General features: G+C 51.8%; 2 protein-coding genes and 2 long non-coding RNA genes across 6 annotated transcripts; 3 read left to right on the top strand and 1 right to left on the bottom strand.

Annotated features, from left to right (window-relative positions):
- Positions 1-170: 170 nt before the first annotated feature.
- DAPK3 (death associated protein kinase 3) lies at positions 171-4,983 on the top strand. Of its 3 annotated transcripts, none has more exons than XM_023943096.2 (9): positions 171-317; positions 1,026-1,171; positions 2,112-2,472; positions 2,699-2,828; positions 2,982-3,030; positions 3,132-3,158; positions 3,258-3,410; positions 3,838-3,883; positions 4,007-4,983. In XM_023943096.2, the coding sequence occupies exons 2-9, from the start codon at positions 1,110-1,112 to the stop codon at positions 4,547-4,549; spliced, it is 1,371 nt and encodes a 456-aa protein (XP_023798864.2). In that variant the 5' UTR covers positions 171-317; positions 1,026-1,109; the 3' UTR covers positions 4,550-4,983. The 3 variants fall into 3 exon arrangements, with proteins under 3 accessions (XP_023798864.2, XP_086718753.1, XP_023798865.1); XM_086862627.1 differs by having other exon boundaries at positions 205-334; XM_023943097.2 differs by having other exon boundaries at positions 241-347.
- Positions 4,984-6,936: 1,953 nt separating this feature from the next.
- On the bottom strand, positions 6,937-12,665 carry NMRK2 (nicotinamide riboside kinase 2). The gene is made up of 8 exons (XM_086862629.1): positions 12,404-12,665; positions 10,798-10,888; positions 9,600-9,648; positions 9,227-9,398; positions 8,544-8,615; positions 7,939-8,045; positions 7,446-7,531; positions 6,937-7,360 (listed from the first exon to the last, which is right to left on the bottom strand). Exons 1-7 carry the CDS (start codon positions 12,427-12,429, stop codon positions 7,446-7,448), a joined length of 603 nt encoding a protein of 200 aa, XP_086718755.1. The 5' UTR covers positions 12,430-12,665; the 3' UTR covers positions 6,937-7,360.
- Positions 11,181-15,681, top strand: LOC111940415 (uncharacterized). Its single transcript, XR_015279163.1, has 4 exons — positions 11,181-11,254; positions 13,573-13,741; positions 14,341-14,579; positions 14,976-15,681. It is a non-coding gene; the product is annotated as an uncharacterized LOC111940415 (long non-coding RNA).
- A 1,589-nt stretch (positions 15,682-17,270) lies between these two features.
- On the top strand, positions 17,271-20,431 carry LOC147649380 (uncharacterized). Its single transcript, XR_015279164.1, has 2 exons — positions 17,271-17,423; positions 17,514-20,431. It is a non-coding gene; the product is annotated as an uncharacterized LOC147649380 (long non-coding RNA).
- The last annotated feature ends 1,980 nt before the right edge of the window (positions 20,432-22,411 follow it).

Raw genomic sequence — 22,411 nt, 5'->3', positions numbered from 1 at the left:
GTGCCCATCGCCGCCTGTATTAGTGCCACTGGAATTAATAAAATTGGATAAATGGTGACGAAAATTGAATTTTTTGGGGGTGATTTTAAGGGCGAGGGTGGCGCCCTCTGGTGGGGACAAAGGGGTGGCGCCACCAGCGCGCGCCCACCCTTGGCCCCGCCCACCCTCACGAGAGGATGGGCGGGGCCAAGGGTGGGCGGGACCAAGAGTGGGCGGAGCTTTGGGATAATAAGCGATGAGTGGGCGTGGCCTCATGCGGAGGTGGGCGGGGCTTGCTGTGGTGGAATGTGGCGGCGCGGGCGGCGGCGGCGGCCCAGGTTGGGAGCGGGGCCCGGTGCGAATGAGGGGTCTGTGAGGGGCGATGTGGGGCCGGGAGGGGCTGTGAGGGTGGGAGAGGGGGGATGGAGGATGGGTGGGTGGAGTGGGGAGGGAGGGATGGCGCGGGGAGGGGTGTGTGGGGTTGAGGCCTGTGGGGTGGGGTGGGGAAGGGAGGAATTGGGGGGGTTGTGGGGCCTGTGGGTCGGGAAAGGGGTGGGTCGGGACTGAGGGATTGTGGGGCCTGTGGGATTGGGAGGGGCAGTGGGGTTGGAAAAGGAGTGGTGGAGATTAGGATGGGTGGGATGCGGTGAAGGGAAGGGATGGGGAGGGATTGGGGGGCTGTGGGTGTGAGAGGGGCTCCGGGGAACTGGAAATGGGGAGGGGCTGTGGGGATTGGGTGGGGGGCTGTGGGGCAGGGAGGGTCAGCAGAGGGTTGGGATAGGAGGGGAGGTGGGCCAGGAAAGGGATGAGGAGGGTTGGGTGGACAGTGGGTGTGGGGCCTGTGGAGCAGGGAGAGGCTGTGGCCCCTTCTCTGTCCTCCTTCCCTGCTCCATCCCTGGGGTTTGGGGTGTGGTGACACCGGGGGGCATCCCCGGGACTAACCCGCGGCACCGCCCAGCCCGGGGCTGTGCAGTCCCCGGGGATCCCTGTGCCCCATGTCGGTGTGAGCTCCTGGGACACAGCCCCCCCTTTTCCCGGTGCCGCAGGTGCTGATCCCCGGCTGCTCCCTGCTCCTGACATCCAGCGCTGGCAGCGCCGGGGCGGCTCCCGCTCCACAGGGCCCCGCAGCCATGTCCACCTTCCGCCAGGAGAGCGTGGAGGATTTCTATGAGATGGGAGAGGAGCTGGGCAGGTGAGGAACATCCCGCTGCGTTCTGGGGGGGCTTTCATGGCTGCACCCCCAGCCGGGAGCTTCACTGGGTCCGGCTGCTGGATCTCCTGTGGTGTCCCTGTGCCCCCTCTGTAGGCAGCAGGGCCAGGGCTGTGCAGAGTCAGTTAAGAGATTCAAAAGCAGATAGAGATTAAAAAGAAAAGTGTTAATTAACATTTGTCCCGGTGGAGCTCCCGTCCAGGGCTGGCAGCTTCCGGCCCTCCTCGATGGCTGCGCCTGGCCCGGAGCCTGTGGGAGGGATCCAGGGTGACTCAGAGCCTGCGGATGGGATTTAATCAGCCGGGATGCAGAGGTGGCAGCGGGGGGAGCTGCTTCGGGATCCTCCAGCGCTGCCTCGGCCGTGCCAGCCCAGTTCCGTGGCTCCTCCTCGGAGGCCTGGCAGCAAAAGCGTTTTGGGTCACTTAAGTGACAAAGCAGAGGAACTTGCAGGGGTTGCTCCATGCTCTTGGCCCTCTGTGGCTGTGGTTGTTTGTGAGCCCATGGATGGACCCCCCAGGGCTGTGCATGTCCCTAGCTGTGGTGCAGGGATGTATAAAGCTATAAAGGAGTCTTGGGTCCAGGTGCAGTCACTCTGATTTCAGGCATTTCCCCCTCCACCTGCCTTCTCCATCAGAGGTTTAGGGTCTCCTGGGACCACCGGGCTCTGGGATTTGCTCCTGGGGGCTCCTGGCTTGGAAGTGGGGGCTGAAGGGCATCTTCCACCCTGGGTGATCACAGCAGCACCTCAACAGCCCAGGGAGAATTGACATTCCACATTCCTGGGAGGAATTTCCTTCCTCCACCCGGGCTGGCGCAAAGCCGGGGAGCAGGCGGGCATCACCAGACCCCAGTTCACGGCATTCCCGGGGGGAAAGGGCGTCCTGCAGATCCCCAGCCTGCAGCTCCTCCCCTCACCCCACAGCGGCCAGTTCGCCATCGTCCGGAAGTGCCGGGAGAGGAAGACGGGCCTGGAATACGCGGCCAAGTTCATCAAGAAGCGGCGGCTGTCGTCCAGCCGCAGGGGCGTGAGCCGCGAGGAGATCGAGCGCGAGGTGGACATCCTGCGCGAGATCCAGCACCCCAACATCATCACCCTGCACGACATCTTCGAGAACAAGACCGACGTGGTGCTCATCCTGGAGCTGGTGTCCGGAGGGGAGCTCTTCGATTTCCTGGCCGAGAAGGAATCCCTGACGGAGGAGGAGGCCACCCAGTTCCTCAAGCAGATCCTGGATGGGGTGCACTACCTGCACTCCAAGCGTATTGCCCACTTTGACTTGAAGGTGAGCTCTGGGAGCTGCCCTGTGTCCAGCACTGGGAGCAGGGATGAGCCCCCAGCTGGGCTCTGGAAATCAGAGCTGAGAAGTGGGGGGCAGTGCCCTCCTGCACTGCAGGATCAGTGCTTGGGGTCTGTCCCAACTTGAGGCACATCCTCTCCTCTGGAATGAGGAGCCCAGCCTCCCACAGGCTGGTGTGTAGGGACAGAGCCAGCTCCTCTCCCCACCACAGCCAGAGAACATCATGCTGCTGGACAAGAACGTGCCAAACCCTCGCATCAAACTCATTGACTTCGGGATCGCCCACAAGATCGAGGCTGGGAATGAGTTCAAGAATATCTTTGGGACCCCAGAGTTTGTAGGTGAGCGTTCCTGGGGGTTCCTCAGGGTGCTGAAAGCTTTGGATTAATCCTGGAGGAGACACCCAGCACTCTGGTGCTGCTGCCAGGGTGTGTCCATGGGGCCAGGCTTCCTTCCCCCACAATAAACCCATGTTCTCCCCTTTGCTCCTAAAGCCCCAGAAATCGTGAACTACGAACCCCTGGGGCTGGAGGCCGACATGTGGTGAGTGATTTCCCTCCCGAGCCCCTTCCCATGGCTCCAGCAGCCAGCCAACCCCCTCGTGCCTCTGTGTGACTTCAGCCTCCTCTCCCTCTCTCTTCCAGGAGCATCGGGGTCATCACCTACATCCTGTGAGTATGAGGCAGCCCTGGAGGGGACAGGGCTGCAGGATCAGCCCCCCACCTCGGGCTGGAGCCTTTTTGGGGTGTCCCAACCCTCTCTTTTCTCAGGCTGAGTGGAGCCTCCCCGTTCCTGGGGGAGACGAAGCAGGAGACGCTGACCAACATCTCTGCTGTCAACTACGACTTCGATGAGGAATATTTCAGCAACACCAGCGAGCTGGCCAAGGACTTCATCCGCCGCCTGCTCGTCAAGGACCCCAAGTGAGGGACAGGGAGCAGAGCTGGGGGTTCCTCTGGGAGAGGGGACAGCCCCCCCCTGCCCAGCCTGCTGTGTACAGGCAGCTCCCCCTCTCCTGCCTGAGCCAGGGTGGGGTGAATTCTGGGATCCCCCGAGGGTGCAGTAGCTCCACTGAGGTTTGGGAGGCTTTGAGCTGAGCCCCCAGGGCTCAGGGTTTGGGAAGGAGCAGAGGGGTTGGGAGGCTCCCAGGGATGCTCTGCCTGTGTTTCTCTTGGGAGGCAGTTTGAGGAGTTGGGGGCTGGATGCAGCTCCTGCCTGGGGGGGCCCTGAGTGCAGCGAGTTTATCCAGGCTCAGCCAGACCCCACAGGATCCAAGCTGCTGTCCCAGGGCTTTAACAGGGAAATCAGAACAAAGCCTCTGCCCTGATCCCAGCCTTGCTGTGTTTGCAGGAAGCGAATGACCATCGCCCAGAGCCTGGAGCACCCCTGGATTAAGGTGAGAAGTTAAAGAATTGGCACTTTTGGTGTGTCTGACCCCCCGGGGCCGGGGCTCTGCTGCTCCCTCACCCCCGTGGGGGCTGGTTGGGTGTCACCGCAGCCACCACTGTCCCTGCCACAGGTGATCAAGAGGAGGAACGTCCGCAACGAGGACAGCTGCAAGAAGCCCGAGCGGCGCCGGCTGAAGACGACGCGCCTGAAGGAGTACACCATCAAATCCCACTCCAGCATGCCCCCCAACAACACCTACATCAACTTTGAGCGCTTCTCCAAGGTCATGGAGGAGGTGGCTGCGGCCGAGGAGAGCCTGCGGGAGCTGGAGAGGAACAAGAAGTCCTTCCAGGAGGACATTGAGGCGCTGCTGTCCATCTACGAGGAGAAGGAGTCGTGGTACAAAGAGGAGAACGAGAGCATCAGCCAGGACCTGCGGCAGATCCGGCAGGAGCTGCAGAAGACGGAGGCGCTGAAGAAGCAGGCGCAGGAGGAGACCAAGAGCGTGGTGCAGGCGGCCAACGGGCTCAAGCGGCGCTACCGCAAGCTGGAGAACCACTACGAGGCCCTGGCCAAGCAGGTGGCCTCGGAGATGAAGTTTGTGCAGGAGCTGGTGTGGTCCATCGAGCGGGAGAAGCTGCAGAGCAGCGAGGGCGACGGCAGCATCCGCTAACGCGCTGGCCCCGGGGGCTCTGCAGCTCCCCGGACCCCCTGCTCGCCCCCGGGCAGCGTCCCCTGGCCCTGCCGCTGTGCAGGGGGTGCTTGTGCCTCCCTGGAGCCCCCGCCTCGGGGGGCTGGGGCTGTGCCACCCTGGGGTTTGGCTTCCTGCGTGCAGCTCCCTGTGCCTGGCTCGTGTCCCCACGCTCCCCATCACCGCGCTCCGGGCCGTTCGTGCCCCCACCCGGGTCCCTGAGCTGCCCCAGGGGGGTTTGGTGGGCACAGCCCCCCTCTGCACCACAGCAGCCACGCGTGGGCTGGGACCAAGGACTCACTGCAGCCCTTGGGTGGCCCCTGTGCCCCCTGTTCCCCCCAAGGTGCTGCAGCCCTTGTCCCCTGTCCCAGCCCTGGCTCCCCCTTTCCCAGAATAAAGGTTTCTGTGTAGCCTCAGCTCCTGCCGTGGCGGGACGGGGTTGGGAGGGGGATAAGGATGTGCCCTGTGGTGACAGCTCCCCCACTGGGCTCCCAGCCCAGAGGCATTTCCTTCGTTTGGAGGGGGAAATGCTTGCTTTTCCTACTGAGACCCAGTGCTGGTGGGGGAACTTGCTGTGGGTGTGAAGGGTGATGTTTGTGGGGTGTTCCCAGGTTTGGGGGCCAGGTCCCAAAGCACCACGTTCTGGGGAACACCAGAGCAGGAAGGGTTCCCCTGGGAGCACCCAGGGCTTTCTGACTGCCTGTGGCCCCACGGAGCCAAGATCCAGCTGAATTTGATCCGGGGGAATCACCAGCCAAATCCCAGTGGATGGCAGGCATCCCCCCCGGCTGGCCAGGGTGGTGTCACCTCCAGGCCCAGGGAACTTGCTCTGTTTAGGATTTGTCACTGTGCTGTGGCCCCTGGGGGGATCAGGGGGGCCGTGCCCCATGTCCCTGTCCCTGCTGACGTGCCTGCAGGTGTAGGTTTCATCCTCGTCCGTGGGACACGTGGACCTGCTGAGAATTTAATCTGCCCCGGTGTTCCCTGCCAAGGCTCCCATGGCGTGACTGGGGCTGTCCCAGCGTCCAGCACAGCCACGGGCTCCGGCCACGCTGAGGGGACAGCCAGGGGGGCTTGGAGCCCTCAGCCTGCGCCATCCAGGCCCTGTGCCCTGGGGAGGCTTTGGGCTGTGGATTTGGATGGAGCCCCAGCAGCAGAGGGTGAAGGGATGTATGGAAATCCTGCAGTCCCGGCTGCTGCCGAGCTGGGCAAAGTTCACATAGTGAGAATCCTTCCCGGATTCCCTTCGTGCCGAGGGTTTGGGTTTCACACTCCCAAAAGGCCCTTGGAAGTCACTGGTCATTCACCCCGGCCCTGGAGCAGCAGGGGATCTCACCCACGTGGATACACAAAAGGACACGGAAATAGCTCTAAAAAAGCAGAATTTGGGGTGTGATTCATGATTTCTGGTGCAGGGAATGAACGGGATGTGCTGCCCAGGGGGATTCTGGTGCTGTCACCAGGATGTTCTGCTCCAGTTCCCTCTTTGCACCCCACGACATTTCCTTCTCTGTGGACAGAGACACCAAAACGCCTTTTTTAGGCTTCGATTTCTGCTCCCCCGAGTTTGGCAGGAGATGGGAGCGAGGGCTTTTCCCTTATAAGTCTTCACAAACCCCAAACGCTTTTGCAGGGCTTAATCCAAGCCCTGGAGGTCTGGGGAAACAGCACTGGAAGCAGGGCTGCGGCCCTGGGAGCTCGTGGGGAACGTTCCCTGCGGGAAGGAGGGAGCTGGGTGACAGCAGGGTGTCCCTGCCCCTGGCACGGTGACAGCAGAGTGGGGTGGGTGTCCCCAGGCACGTTCGGTGCTGCTCACCAGGAAATCTCCCTTTTTATAGCCTGGGGAAGCCAGCAGGAGCCAGAGCCCTTTCTGGCCATGGCATCTCTGCTCAGGACAACTGGGAAATCATTGGAGTAGGACAGGGAGGTGGATCTGGCCTCCCCCTCGGTGGGATTTTGGGTGACTCCTCACTAATCTGTGGCAGCTGCTTTTCCAGAGCTCTGTTTCTAATTCAGGCCCCAAAATCTTGGGAAGGGACCCCCCCACAGCCGAGTAATTCCAGTTCCTGAGAGCTCCCAGGGTTTGTGTGGACAGGCAGGGATGGCACTGCTCTGTCTCACGCTGAAATTGGGGTGGTGTTTTAGCTTTAAATGCCTGAAATGGTTCCTAGGGAAGCAAAGTTTTCGTTTCTCATTCCCTGACAAATCCCCCCTTTTCACATCATGGATTTAAATTTACAAACTGAGCCATCCCCACCTGGCTGGGGCCTGTGTGAGCACCCAAACCCAACCAGTGACACGTGGAAAGAGCTCTGAAGCCAGCCAGGGCTAGAATTTCAAACACCCCAGAAAAAGCGACTGTTGTTGTGTTTTGGATGAGCTTTGTCGCAATTTTTATTGCAATAAAAGCTGAGTGATGAATTAAATCAGCACCTCAAAAGGAGGCTGAAATGGATTTTTACTGAATTGAGGTTACAAACAAGCCTTGCACAAAGCCTTCCTGTCTGCAGGAGCTCTCTTGCTTTCCCAGCACAGCTCTACTGGTTCTGCTATAAAAATGCTGTTTCCAACTTCTCTGTAAGCCAGTGGAATATAAAATAATTACAAAAAAAAACCCCCAACAAGGCAATCCTGTCCATGTGGTGGGAATAAGTTATCCTCAGTTTTCAATTATATACAGAAGGGACTTGCCACAGGGCAGTGGGAGAGGAGTTCACACAAACATCCCCCATTCCCACTTCCAAGTATTATTTACATCGCGCTGTACACGGCTCTTCCCGAACTTCCCAGACCCTGGAAAGCAGGAAGGGAAAAAGGGTGAGATCCAGGCTGTTCCCAGCACAACCCCCCGTGTCCCAGCCCTCTGGATTTGAGTTACCTATGAGCAATTTAAGAGCTTGTTGTGAATATCTTCAAAGACTTGGTTGTAGAGTTCATCCCTCGACTTCAGGCCATCTAAATAAACTGGGAGAAAAAAGGGGGAGTCAGGCTGGGGCTTCCCATCAGAACAAGGTTTTGGGAGATTAGTTTTTAAATATTTCATATTTTACTGACCCAAAGGACAGCTTGTTTTCCTACTGGGAAAACAGAACCATCCTGAAAACGCAATGGCCTGTGAAATCCTTACTCCATTATAAATTCCTTCCTTTTCTTTTTAATTTTTTTATCCCCTCTAAGTCCTTAAGAGTGTAAAGCAAAGGGAGTAAGTTCTTAGCTCTAAAACTGCCTGGATTTATCCAAAGTAGGCCAGGATTACAACTTGGGAGTAAAAATAGCACTTTGCATCATCACAGTGGAAGTTTCCTCGAATGAAATCACCCAATTCCTTAAATTCCAACCCCAAGGCTGAGGGATTTGTGTTTGGGACTTACCCACATCCACCCCAGAGTTCTCCATCTCCTTCCTGTGTTTGAGGTACATGGGCCAGACGTGGCCATCAAAGAGGCCTGGGGGGTCAGGGACCGTGTAGTTCCGTGTACTGGGAAAAAACAGCACGGAAAAGGAATGTCAGGAGGGCCTGAGCTTTAGGTTGGCTATTGGGAAATAAAATTTTAACTGAAAGGATTGTAAAGGATCAGCACAGGCTGCCCAGGGCAGTGGTGGAGCTGCCATGCCTGTGTTTGGAAAGGATGGATGTGGCACTTGGGGACGTGGGCAGTGGTGAAGGGCTGTGGCTGGACTCAGTCTCACAGGTCTTCTCCAACCCCAGCCTGTGATGCCAAGCTCACCACAGCAAATTCCCTTTGTCCACTTGTATTCAAATCCAATTCATGACACCAATACACCCCAGAAACTGAATTCCCAGCCCTGGAAGCATTCAAGGCCAGGCTGGAGCAGCCTGGGATGGTGGGAGGTGTGGTGGGATGAGATGATCTTTAAGGTCCCTTCCAACCCCAACCATTCCAGGATTCCATGCCCAAGAGCAAAGTAAAGGAGCAGAGGGAAGGACTGGATGCACAGCCAGGAACGTTCTCACCTCCTCCTCCTCTTGCACTCTTCGTACGGCACTGCCAGGTAGTAGCGAAGGTCAAACAGCTCTATCAGAGGTCTGGGGAGGGGACAAGGACACAGCGTGGAGATCTCACTTTTAGTGACAGGAAAAAGCATGAAATCACCCCAGACACCACAAAAATCCCTCTGCCTCTATGGGACTTGTGTCTGTTGAAGACAACCCAAGGGTAAGCGCTTCCCTCACGGGTCTGTTAACTCAAAACCATGGAAAACTTCTTTCTGAAGGCCCAAGCAGGGACTTTTCCCACCCAAACATCTGCCACTGGTCCTGGAGGGGGTCAGAGGGGATCCTGTGGAGGATCAGGCACTGGGCTGGCAACCCTGGCTCTTCCTGGATCATTCCAAAATCAGTTTGCAGCAAAACCTGGGACAGGGCAACTCCTCAGCTTGTGTTCATGGGAGTGTCCAAGGCCAGGTTGGACAGGGCTTGGAGCTGGATGGGCTTTGAGGCCCCTTCCAAACACTCCCCTGGAGTTCAAGGCTGTGCCCTATATCGTTAATTTTACATTTTACAGCAGAAAACCCTCAGGGGTGAGAAATTCAAAACAAGCCAGGAAGGGGAAATTAGCAAAACGGAGTTTTTTTGCTCTGGCACGGGGGATTTAAAGATCTTCCCTGGCAAACCATGAAGAGTTCTCCAAACCTTACTTGTAATTATAAAGCAGGAAGCCTTCAATGACCAATATATGGATATCTTGGGAGGTTGGCTCTCTAGAGCCAGGTGTGACATTCACCCCGTGCGAACGGGCAAACTTCACTGGGTTCTCAATCCAGGCCCGCACGGTGCTCACCATTGCCTCCATATCCAAGGAATCCAACACTAGTCAGGAGAAAGGGGGTGGGTGGGAAAAAGGGACACCATCAAACACCATCAAACACCACGGGCTCGAAAGGATGAAATAGATTGAGCTTGGTAAAGTTACAGTTACGGAAATTTACTGTTAAAGCTTTTAATAATGAAAAAGAAATACTTAGGAAAGGAATATACATTACTGCATCCTATAGGGAACACTGCTCTTACCATCCCATTGTTTAAAGCCGTCTTCCCCGACTTCTATTTGATCTTGTGGCTGAAATATAGTGAGCAATAAAACATTGCTGCAACCTCAGCGGGATCAGTTCCCTCCGATGCCATCAGCGCCTGGCCACTACTGCAACACACAACCACCCCTGGGCACTGCCTGGGGCTGCAGAACATTCACATTCCCAGCTTTCCCCATCCCAAGTTGCTCTGGAAAGTTCCCTTGGCTCACTCAAACCACTTTGGATAAAGACTTTTACGTTAATCACTGGATACGTTGTTTGTTATACAATACCACAGAGCATTGTTTTTAAATGTAAGGATTTTAAAGTGCAAATACAGTTAAACAAGTGCTGGAATGTATATTTTTTTTAAAGAACAGGTATTTGAACTCCTCTAATACAAATGCAGATGGGCATAGCAGCGCTTTGGTTGCTCAGTTACTGCTTTCCTCATGCTGGCAATTCACTCCAAAGAGAAGTTACAGATTTTTATGGAGAATCAAACAGAATTCCTGCCCCAAGGGCTCCTAAGTGATCAAATCTGCGCAGGACAGACTGAGCACACGATGCTGGGGCTGGAGCACTTCATGTTTTGGGGATGACCCACAACTGCTCCAAGTCCATTCCTGCATCTCTTGGACTTCCACGCCTGGTGGGGTCCAGGGATATCATCATTCCCATGAAATGGTGCAGGGTTAGGAACATTCTGCACTCCCAGACAGAAGGCAGCGAGGGTATTCTGCATTAATCTCTGCAATACTTTAATTGGGTTTTGATACAGATCTAGCAAAGCTCCCCCATAAAAACCTCCTTTCTGTATTTAAACCAGCATAGAGGTGCTTAAATCTAAAGCATCATTTAGCAGTCTCATTCTTAGTTTAATAAAATAAGGTGGGAAATCCCAATCTAGAGAAAATCATGAGCAGTAAATAACCTCTGCCTGATATCAGTAGTAAATTTAAATCTGTTGTGAACACTTAAAGGTGGTTTTGCTGCGACTGCTCTGAGCGGGGTCATACGAAGTTCCTGTGGCATTTATAAAGGTCAGGAACTCCCCACCTGTCCAGTCATTTAAAAATTAAATATATCTTTTAAAAAAACCCCACAAAACCAGAAAGCTTGTGGCTCCCAAGCTGTCAAAACTGGCTTGCCCTGCAGTACAATTAACGCTGCAAGGAAGAGGGGATTCAACTTACCTTGAAGAAATCATCCTGATGGACGACGCAGCAGTTGGGGAGCGCCTTGATGAGCCTGTTGGTCAAGGTGGTTTTGCCACCATTGGTGACCCTGCACAGAGCGGGGAGAGACAGAAATGGAAGAATCTCATTAGAACCGGATCTGGGAGCCACCGGGACCCCCAGTTGGACAGACACCGCCGAAGGAGCCGAGCCCTGAGGTATCTGAACCCCGACGGAAGGAGGGAGCCCCTGAGGGGACCCCGGCACTGCCCCTGAAGGGCCCCAACCCCGCCCCCGTTTGAATTTCCCGCCCTTCCAGCGCCGGCCGCCGATTGGCTGCGACCACCCCGCCCCCGCCCCCTCCCCGACTGCCGATTGGCTGTGGCAGCCCCAACCGGCCCCGCCCCTTCCAGCGCTGCGCGCCCGCGTGTAACGGCCACGCCGGTTCCCGCGCGCGCGCAACGGCGGTGCTGAGGTAAGCGCGCGGGGCCGCCATGGCCGGTCCCTCACAGAACCGGGGCTCCTGAGGGGAACGGGAGGCCGCCATGGCCGGTCCCTCACATAACCGGGGCTCCGGAGGGGAACGGGAGGCCGCCATGGCCGGTCCCTCACAGAACCGGGGCTCCTGAGGGGAACGGGAGGCCGCCATGGCCGGTCCCTCACAGAACCGGGGCTCCTGAGGGAGCGCGGGGCCGCCATGGCCGGTCCCTCACAGCCGCGGCCCCGCTGCTCAAGATGCCCTCGTTCCCTCATAACTCGTTTAATGTAAAAGCCCTGAATAACTTTCCTCTCCCTTGTCTTGTTCCTCCTTTTTTTCGTCCCGAGGCTATGGAAATCCCTCGGTCGCATATTATTAATATATTATCATTCTAATAACCTGTATATATATATATATATATATATATATATAACCTCACTGTTTCCCGAACTCTCGCCCTGTCCCAGCACAAACCCACCTTAAATCCTGCTCTTTAATTTGAAAATCAATGCCCTCTATACACCACCATCCCATTTTATTAGAAACGGGATTTTCCCCCTCTTCGTTTTTCAGAGAAAATTTTAAAATATTTTTTGCCTATCTGGCCTCTAAATTTACTTGAGAGTGTTTTTGCCATCTCAGCATCCCTCCTGTTAAGCCTCTAAAAGGATATATAAAATTATGGATGAAAGTAGCTCTAAAAATATATAAACGTGCAATTTGTATCTATAAATATGTATATAACACAAATAAGTATATAAGATATATATATAAAGTGTATCTAAAATATAGCTAAGTCTGTATAAAGGGATGTGCTGCCCTGCAAAACTCTGTTGAAGCAGCATCCATCCTTTTAATCCTATAAAAATATATAAAAAAAATATATATAAAATAAAAGTGCATATTAAGATACATATTGAAGGATATATAAAAGTGTATGTCACCCTGTGGAGCTCTCTGTATTTAAGCATCACGAATTAACACAGCATCATCTCCCAAACCCTGTATCCCGAATATTATTTTATAGCCAGATAAAATATAAATATATTAATATAAAATATAAAATAAAAATAAAATATAAAATAAAAACTCCCCAAATTAAAACAGGAAAAACATGAACTATCCCAGATTTTAGCAGGCACTTACCCTCCGATGCCTATAATATATTTCATTTTGCCGAGTCGCCTCTTGAGCCGGAATGTGGCGAGGAAAGGGGGATGGGAAAAAAACCCAAATTTGGGAAGGCTGAAAGAACTTTCAGCGGAATAAAAACTCCGCTGTTCCCTCTTTCTTTTCCCTGCTCTGCCTCCCCGACCCTTTCATTGAGGAAAAGGCGATTTTGGGGCGGATTTATAGGGCCGTGTCCCCGCCCCGGAGGAGCCCTGTGACCATCATGAGCCGCGATGTCACGTTTTGGGCAGGTCCGGCCAAGCCTCAATGTCACATTTTTGGGAGAGATTCGGCCCAAACCTTCCCGTGGCACATCCTGAGGGGGGTTCAACCCTATAATGTCACATTTTGGGGGGGTTCAACCCCATAATTTTGCTATTTTGAGGGGGTTTTACCCCCCCCAATGTAATATTTTGGGCAATTTCAACCCCCTAATGTCACCTTTTGGGGGGGTCCAACCCCATAACATCACATTTTGGGGGGTGGTTCAACCCTACAATGCCCCATAATGTCATATTTTAGAGGGGTTTAATGCCCCCGGTGTCACATTTTGAGCAGTTTTAACCCCACAATGTCCCAGTTTGGGGCAGGGGGGTGGTTCAAGTTACATTTTGTGGGGTTCCAACCCTCTCATTCCACTCTTTTTTGGGTGGGGGGGAGGTTCAACCCCCAAATACCACATTTTTGGGGGAATTTCATCCCCGCAGTGTCACATTTTCAGGGAGTTTGAGCTCCAGTGTGACACTTTTGGGGCTCATCCCAGCCCTGTGTCACACTCTGGCCCTGCACCTGTCCCTCTCCCTCGCTGGCCCCGTGCGCTGCCGTCACCATCGTGGCCAAAAATAACTTTTTGGCCAGCTTTTCCTTTTCCTAAATTAGTCATGGGGCAGGTGGAAATGTCACCCCCACCACCATCCCCCCGGGAGCCCGGCGAGCCGCAGAGGTGTGCGGGATATAATTAAGTCGTGATTTTTTTCCTTTGCTGTCTCCCCTCCTTTATTCCCCAATTCCCATCTGATTATTTGAAACTCGTCCAGCAGTGGCACGGGAAGGAATTTTTCTCTAAACTCCTGAACAACAAAAAGAAAAAAAAAAGGTGGGGGGAATTAAATCTTAATTTTTTTGTTGTTTTTTTTCCTTTTCAGTCAAGCTGTTCAGAGAAAGGAATGTGGAGTGAATCTTCCCGGAATGTCTCTTTACAAGGAATTTTTTGAACAGTTTGTTTTTTGTAAATAGACACAAATTCCTAAACTATTATCTCTCCAGAGATCCTCCTCCTCCCCAGTTAACTCACATAAAATAAGGCTTTTTAAGGTAAGTTAACTCTGCACCTGTGCTTTAATTTGAATTATTCCAGATGTTTCTTCATTGGGGTTCTCTGAGCAATATCAGGCTTTTCAACCATATTTTTTTAAGTTGATAATGTGCATTTTAAAATAATATCTTGCCTTGTTCTCCCTTTTTATAAAACCACTGTGGCAGGATTAAAAGGTCACAGTTAAAAATATTAAAGGTTCCTTGTCCTGCAGTGGGGTGGAAAGTGATGGTAAAAAAATCAGTAAAGCCAAATTTGTGTATTTGGGGTCCTGTTTGTCATTTTGCCTTGGGGTCTTCAGCTTTTACAGTGTAAAATCCAAATATCCAGGATTCCAAGGGAAGTTTCTGAAGGAATATATATGTGTGTGTGTATATATATATATTTAGATATTTCCTATTTAATAAAGTATAGGATCCTCCAGATCATTTGGGTTCTGGCATCTTCTTTGCCTCATTGTGCCCCATGGCACCATCCCACTCCTTATTCCTATCCCCATTATCTTCAGGGTACTTCTCCTCAAATTGGGTTTGACATCATTAACTTTTATTCAGACCTGCTCCTGAGCTGTGTTTAACTTGAATTTTTTCTCTTTCAGGCCTGAGGAAGGAGGTTTGTGGCTTCAAACCTCCTTTGTCTCAGCCCAGCTGTGTCCGTTCAGCTAAAATAAAAATAAAAATGTTGTTTTTCTCTTCAAAGCTGTTTCTTCTCCTCAGCCACCAGGCCAAAACCAAGTGCTAAAATGAGCTGCTCATGAATAAACATGAGCTGCAAATCAGGGAAATTTTAACTGCCAGAGGTCAAGGTTCTGGAGGTTTTGCAGGGAAGATATTGAAGGTAAGAAAGGAAATCAGGTTTAAGGTAGAACCTGGTGATTTTATGGGTGTGAGTACAGCTAAAGAGCTTACCCAGTCTTAATTCCAATGTTCCCACTGTTATTATTATTATTATTAGGGGAAATATTAATGAATAATTTGGTTTTTCCTGGAGGCACCCCTTGCACTGTCACCATCAATTCCAGGGTAAAATGATAATCCCAGAGAAATCTGGAACTTGGATTCTCAAGCAAACTCAGGGAAGTTGAATTTCTAGCCCTGCTGGGCATTTCCAGGGTATCCCCACATCACCCCTCAACTGACAAAGGTAAAGAAAAATTGCTAAATTGTCCTCAAATTGTCTCCTACTCAAGAGTTTTATGCCTTTTATTGCTTTTCTCACCCATTCCTGAACTAGGAAGTTGTCTGGGTTAAGAAATCCAACTCCAGGGATTATTTTACTGCATTTGACCTCATGTGAAGGGAAAAAGAAACCAAGAGGCTCCAAAATGGTGTCAAAGGTCCGAGGGGACACCGACCCCGGCCACCTCTGCTCCAGTTCTCTTTGCACTGCAGACCTGCTAATCCAAATATTTCTGGAAGATTCCATCCCAGGGAGTGGAATTTGCATTCTGCCCAGTTGGATTTGCCTGCAGGGACGCGGCTCGGGGATACAGGTGGGGTTTTTACCCTTGGGAAAGGGTGAAACAAATGAGGATTTGGCCAAAGCTGTATCAAAAGAAACAAGGAACGATTGGTGTTGGAAGCAGACAGTAACTGTGGTGGATGGTTTGGGATCAGGGAATCCAGAGCAGTGTCCCACTATCTCCATAAGGAATGTCAACACTTCTGTTTCTTCTGGGAACGGGAGGATTGAAGGACACGGGGCTGTTTGTTGTTGCTGTTGGGCTTTGTTGAAGCTCCCAGCTGCAAACCCCATTCCTGGCAGTGTAAAACTCATTCCTCCTTGATGCAAAAGCTCATTTAAAAACTCATTTCTCCTCAGTGTAAATGTTCCTTTTCCTCAGTGTAAAAGCTCCTTTCTCCTCACTGTAAAAGCTCATTTCTCCTCGGTGTAAAAGCTCCTTTCTCTTCAGTGTAAAAGCTCATTTCTCTTCATTTAACAGCTCTCTTCTCCTCATTTAAAAGCTCCTTTTCCTCAGTATAAAACCTCATTTTTAAACCTTTTGCTCAGCCCCTCAGTGCTCAGCGCTGTTCCTTTCCCCACTTTGTTTTCAGGCTCCTCGGGGTGTTTTTCCTCTCTCCCCTATTCCTGCTCAGCCAGCAGCCACACTGGGAGCTGGAATTCACCCACATAACTGGAATTCCCAGATTCCTGCCTGGCCTGGGAGCTGCTGCTCCTCTGGATGTGCCTGCCTGTATTTGGAGATCCCATTCCAGCTGGCTCCTTCCTTCCCAGCAAAACCCACCTCAGCCCAACAACTGCCGGCCCTTAACCCTGCCCAGCTCCAGCAAACTTCACCCAAACCACTAAAATATGAGTTATGCAAATGCCAGATGTTCAGAAAGGCTTTTTTTAGCCCCGTTTCTGGGCGAGCTGCGCGTTGGTCATCTGAAACTTCCTTTTTTTGGGGCTTGTTTATGGCAGAGATACGTTATCTGCCTGACACTTTACTCATACAAATGCCATTCACCAGGGAGCCTGAATCAAAGACAGGCAATGTTCCCTCTCAAAATGTTATTTTTAGAGTACTAATGTTTACTAAAAGTTCATATAAATATTCTTTGTTCAAACTCAGCTAAATTTAGCAGGGGGCAGTTTAATATTCACGGAGCCATCGGGACATTATTCCCCTGGGATTGTTTAGTTCCTGGGTGCCCGCTGACCTTTCTGCTGCAGAAAGTGACTCATTTCTTCTGCGGCTTTAATTCAGAATTTTAATCCTCCCCTAATCATAAGACATTGTTTATGGGATGAGCAAGGTTATGCCAAGGTTATGCCTGCTTGGAGGGGACGTCAGAGGCAAGAAATGGGAGTCATTTTCACTTGGGAATGTTGAAATTTGGAGTTATTTATTCTTTGCAGGACTCTGGGGGAGTTGGGTGGCTCAGGGTTGTTCTCCAAGGCTGGGGAGCTTCCCAAGACTCCGTGTTTGAAGGAGAACAGGGAAGCAGAACCATCCAGAGAGGAGAATTTGCTGCGAGCCTCGGTGAGGGCAGCAGCTCAGAGCGAGGGAAATGAGGGCAGTGGCATAGCAGAGTTAATTAGTGTGAGGTTTAAATGGCTGGAACCTCCTCCTGGTGGCTCCCAGCCAGGAGCTGCCACCATCAGGGTGACATTCCGACTGCTGGAGGTCCCGTGGGAGAGTTCACACGGAGGGCTTGGACAAGGCAGGGCTGGGGCCGAGGAAAAGACAGAGGAGAAAAAAGAACGGGGGCTTCTAGACTAGTGGTTCTAGAGTGGGTCCTAGTTCGGGCTCTACCCTCGGTTCTAGACCGGTTCTAGACTGGGTTCTAGACTCGGTTCTAGAGCGGTTCTAGACTCGGTTCTAGATCGGGTTCTAGAGCGGTTCTAGACTCGGTTCTAGAGCGGTTCTAGACTCGGTTCTAGAGCGGTTCTAGACTCGGTTCTAGATCGGGTTCTAGACTCGGTTCTAGATTGAGTTCCAGGCTCTGTGGTTCCAGACTCGTGGTTTTAGACTTTTATTATTATTAGGGGGAATATTAATGAATAATTTGGTTTTTCCTGGAGGCACGCCTTGCACTGTCACCATCAGTTCCAGGGTAAAATGATAATCCCAGAGAAATCTGGAACTTGGATTCTCAAGCAAACTCAGGGAAGTTGAATTTCCAGCCCTGCTGGGCACTTCCAGGGTATCCCCACATCACCCCTCAACTGACAAAGGTAAAGAAAAATTGCTAAATTGTCCTCAAATTGTCTCCTACTCAAGAGTTTTATGCCTTTTATTGCTTTTCTCACCCATTCCTGAACTAGGAAGTTGTCTGGGTTAAGAAATCCAACTCCAGGGATTATTTTACTGCATTTGACCTCATGTGAAGGGAAAAAGAAACCAAGAGGCTCCAAAATGGTGTCAAAGGTCCGAGGGGACACCGACCCCGGCCACCTCTGCTCCAGTTCTCTTTGCACTGCAGACCTGCTAATCCAAATATTTCTGGAAGATTCCATCCCAGGGAGTGAAATTTGCATTCTGCCCAGTTGGATTTGCCTGCAGGGACGCGGCTCGGGGATACAGGTGGGGTTTTTACCCTTGGGAAAGGGTGAAACAAATGAGGATTTGGCCAAAGCTGTATCAAAAGAAACAAGGAACGATTGGTGTTGGAAGCAGACAGTAACTGTGGTGGATGGTTTGGGATCAGGGAATCCAGAGCAGTGTCCCACTATCTCCATAAGGAATGTCAACACTTCTGTTTCTTCTGGGAACGGGAGGATTGAAGGACACGGGGCTGTTTGTTGTTGCTGTTGGGCTTTGTTGAAGCTCCCAGCTGCAAACCCCATTCCTGGCAGTGTAAAACTCATTTCTCCTTGATGCAAAAGCTCATTTAAAAACTCATTTCACCTCAGTGTAAAAGCTCATTTCTCCTCGGTGTAAAAGCTCCTTTCTCCTCGGTGTATAAGCTCATTTCTCCTCGGTGTAAAAGCTCACTTCTCCTTGGTGTAAAAGTTCCTTTTCCTCAGTGTAAAAGCTCCTTTCTCCTCAGTGTAAAAGTTCCTTTTCCTCTCTGTAAAAAGCTCCTTTCTCCTCAGTGTAAAAGCTCATTTCTCCTCAGTGTAAAATTGCCGTGGCGGTGTTGATGGCAGGGGTGCCGTGACTACCCTGAAGGAGCCGTCCTGGAAAGGGCTGCCCAGGGGCACAGGCACATCCTCTGCCCGGTGAGTGATCTCAGCTCAGCAGCAGCGTGCAGGCGACACGGAGAGAGAGATTAGAGAGCTGGATGGCATTCCAGTGAGAAATGGCCTTTATTATAGCAGGGCCCTCAGTGAAGTGTCGTTCCGATTGGGAACGGCGATAAAGAACGACACTGGACTCTCAAGGGAGTCTCAACAGGAGAATTCTCAGTTTATTGCTTCAAGCTTGTCTTATAGACAGATACGTGGAAAGTACAGAAAAGAAACTCTTATTGGTTAGCAAAGTGCTACATTACCATCATTGGTCAGGGGCACTCTACCCCCCTGACCCTCTCTTGCAAGGTAAACAAGAGGACAGATAAACAACACCTGGCAGTTGTTTTCTGTCTCTGAGGATTGTTTTGAAATCCTCCTTTGAATTCCCAGGCTAGCTTCTCAGGCAGGACTGAGAGGCCATGGGCCTGCAGTCTCTGCAGCTCTCTGCAGCCTGTTCCAAAGCTAGCATCCATAACTCACCTTTTCTGTTAGAAAAAATAAAAAGCAGTGTTTGTTATATCCTACTGGGTCCTTGTAGGATAGAGAACAAACACAGCTCAAGAAGTTTTTTTACAAGAACTTTGAATGGATGTTGATCTAGAATTAATCTAGAATTTTGGCTTATGTTTTGATGTTTAAGATTTGTTTTCCTTGTAAGGACTTGATGGTTGAGTCTAATATTTTTAATTCAGTGAATTAATACACACACTATACAAAACACTGTTAGTCTGTTCGAATTGACAGTCTAACTTGTCAATAGAGTAGTTTGAAAGAACACCAAAGTGATAAAAACAATGCACAATGTAGTTTATGCTGCTTTGATCCCCTCTTCTTATCCCGTTTTTTTTTTGGGTTTTTTGTTTGTTTTTTTTATTATTTTTTCTTTAAATATAATTGAGGGGGTTTTTGAGGGATTTATAAATTCTTGGTTGTTAGAACCGTAGTTCGTGAATTTCAGGAGGTTCAGGAAACCCGAAGTTATTATCTCCTCGCGGCTGGTTGTCAGCTCTGTAAACACAAGACTTAAAAGGTACAAAGTGAGTTAGTTTGGGTCCCGCAGGGACTGCAGGACGCTGGCGCGGCTCAGGCCGCTGGAGTTGACGAACTCGTTGAGGCATCTCCTCGGGTCGGTGCGGAAGGTCTCGGCGGAGGGGCCCGCCGTTGTCTTTCTCTCCCCCCGCCACCTTTATGGGTGCGGGGGGGTCGCTGCTAGAATTCAGATGTGTGCGGAGCACGGTTCGCTCTCCTCTCCCCGCGCCTCCCCGCTGGAGCGCGGGGGGAGTGCAAGGGCAAGCCGTCCTATGCATGCGCGGGGTGAGCGAGGCCGCCGGCCCCCCCCTGCGCTTTCTCGCCGGTGCTTCGAACGCGCGGGGGGGGCGATGCCCGCCACAGGCCTGGCCCCGGCCTCCGATCTGGGCTTGGGCTCGGCTTTTTCGGGGTTCTCACGGCCGGCCGGTGGCCGGCCGGGCTGCGGCCGGTGGCGGCGGGCAGGCGCAGGGGGAGCGAGGTTGTTGCTCTCCCTCCCCCCGCCGCTTCTCTGCCGGGGGGAGCCGCGCGCCCCGCCGCGTTGGTACAGGGGGGGTTTGTCCGCCCGGGCCTCCCGGCGGCGGCCCGTGGTGTTCCGGAGCTGCGCTCGGACTCCTCGGCGGCGGTGCCTCGCATCATTTCGGGGCCGCGCCCGGACTCCTCGGCGGCGGCGGCCCAGGGTGTTTTGAACCCATGCTCGGACTCCTCGGCGGCGGCGGCCCGCGCGCCGGGCGCGGGGGGGACTGAAGAGAGGCCCCTCTGCTGGCAAAGCCCACGCGCCGAGCTCCGCGGATGGCGGGCGCTCAGACTGCTCTGGAGAGGGAGATTTTCAGGCTGCAGATTGCTCCCGCTCGCCGCCAAAGTCTTCCGAGGGTCCGGGCAGAGCCGAAAAAGTACTATGCAGTTCATCCACGGTTTTATCTCTTGGTTCTTTATCTTGTACAACGGAGGAACTTTCGGCATTAAAGATTTTCATCTCGGTTTTACTGTCTTCAGACTGGCTCTGTTTCAGCGCTTTAAAAAGCACTCTTCAGGTGGCTGCCAGGCTACACACGCTGATATCTCTGTTAATGAATTCTGATTATAAATGGTCTTCTATCGACAGCTAAAGTTCGAGATCAAAGGCATTGTTCATAGATATATCAAAATCTTGCTCTTTCACTCACTGAAATAAAGCACGCATGGCATCTTCAGAAACACTGAGTTTCATGCGGGGCAGGGCATCCTGCCATGCAAGGTAGGCAAGCTGTTCATCAGCTGAAGTACAGTTCCTCATTATGAGGACTTTATCTTGGCGGCTCTGTGAATGCAATTATGCACACGCTATCGGCTCAGACCCGGGATTTTGAGCTCTGCTTCACTAAGATAGGTTGTTCTAAACTCACTCACAGGCAGGTTCCACTATCCCGTTGGTTTTCAAAACCAGTTTCTTCTAGGAAAGCCCGGGAGAATTCCACTTACCCCTCTAGGGGGAAGGGCTGTTTTTTTTCCGCTCGCTGCTTACTCTCAGGGGATTAGCAGAAGTTATGTCAGTTGCTTTCTGACCTCGAAGGGTCGCCTGCACATCACGTCGGGTTACTGGACTTCGGGGGTCGGTTTAACATCACGTCAGGGTCACCAGATGTCGTTCTGATTGGGAACGGCGATAAAGAACAACACTGGACTCTCAAGGGAGTCTCAACAGGAGAATTCTCAGTTTATTGCTTCAAGCTTGTCTTATAGACAGATATGTGGAAAGTACAGAAAAGAAACTCTTATTGGTTAGCAAAGTGCTACATCACCATCATTGGTCAGGGGCACTCTACCCCTCTGACCCTCTCTTGCAAGGTAAACAAGAGGACAGATAAACAACACCTGGCAGTTGTTTTCTGTCTCTGAGGATTGTTTTGAAATCCTCCTTTGAATTCCCAGGCTAGCTTCTCAGGCAGGACTGAGAGGCCATGGGCCTGCAGTCTCTGCAGCTCTCTGCAGCCTGTTCCAAAGCTAGCATCCATAGTGAAGGGAGCCAGGGACAGCAGCTCCCCTAACAGGCGAAAAACCGGGATATTTATAGGGAAGGAGAGGGGAGGGGGAAACTGGGATACATGTATCGGGGTGGATTGATAGGGAGGGAAACCAATGGGGTGTAACAAATTAACCTGTTCAACTCTAGGGCCTCTGGGAATGACACTTCTTCTCTTCACGACATAAAAGTGTCTTGCCTAGGGAGAAGCTCTCCAGGGGAGAACCAGGATTTCTGAACTGGCTGGTTCCCCAGCCTCCACAACTCCCCCTTTTTTATTTAATAAAAAGGCATCTCCCAGAGACCTTGTCAATAACTTCTTACAAACAGTAAATAATTATAATTAAAATAATCCAAAAAATGTTTTTTTTTAGAATGGAAGCAACCCATCCCTTGAGTCCCCAGCTGCCCAAAAAGTCCTCAAACCATTGGGGCTCCTTTTCAGCCTTGAGTTCCTGAACCGCATGTTGGAGTTTCTGGATGCGAGCGTGGATTGGGAGGTCAGTGTGTGACCTCACATGCATGATATAGTATGGTTGCTTTCTGTGGGAGATGAAATATATTAATTCAGAAAGCAATTGGTATAAATTTGGGTTAGAGACCTCTTTCAGAAATGCATGTTCTGCTCTCAGAGCTGTTCCAGCCACATAAGCCGAATCGGTCACCAGATTGAAAGGTTCTTGGAATTTCTCAAAAGCTCTGACGACGGCTGCTAATTCAGCAATCTATGGTGATCCCTCGACCACTTGGACATCAGACTCCCACTTCTGTGTCCTGAGGTCCTTCCAAGTCATTCCTGACTTGTGGGATTTCCCTGAGCCTTGAGTGTAATAATCTGTAATAATTTGGGGACCAAATGAAACATGGTTTTAAACAATTTGTGGCCAGGTGGGTGTATAGAAATTCGGCCTGAATAGCTATCGAGAGCGAACTGAAGGCTCTCGGTTTGGAGTAAAGGCTC

This window comes from Cyanistes caeruleus, chromosome 25 (assembly GCF_971803275.1).
Source record: "Cyanistes caeruleus chromosome 25, bCyaCae1.hap1.1, whole genome shotgun sequence".
In the NCBI taxonomy this organism is placed as follows: Eukaryota; Metazoa; Chordata; class Aves; order Passeriformes; family Paridae; genus Cyanistes; species Cyanistes caeruleus.
This window is presented reverse-complemented; position numbering and strand designations above follow the sequence as displayed.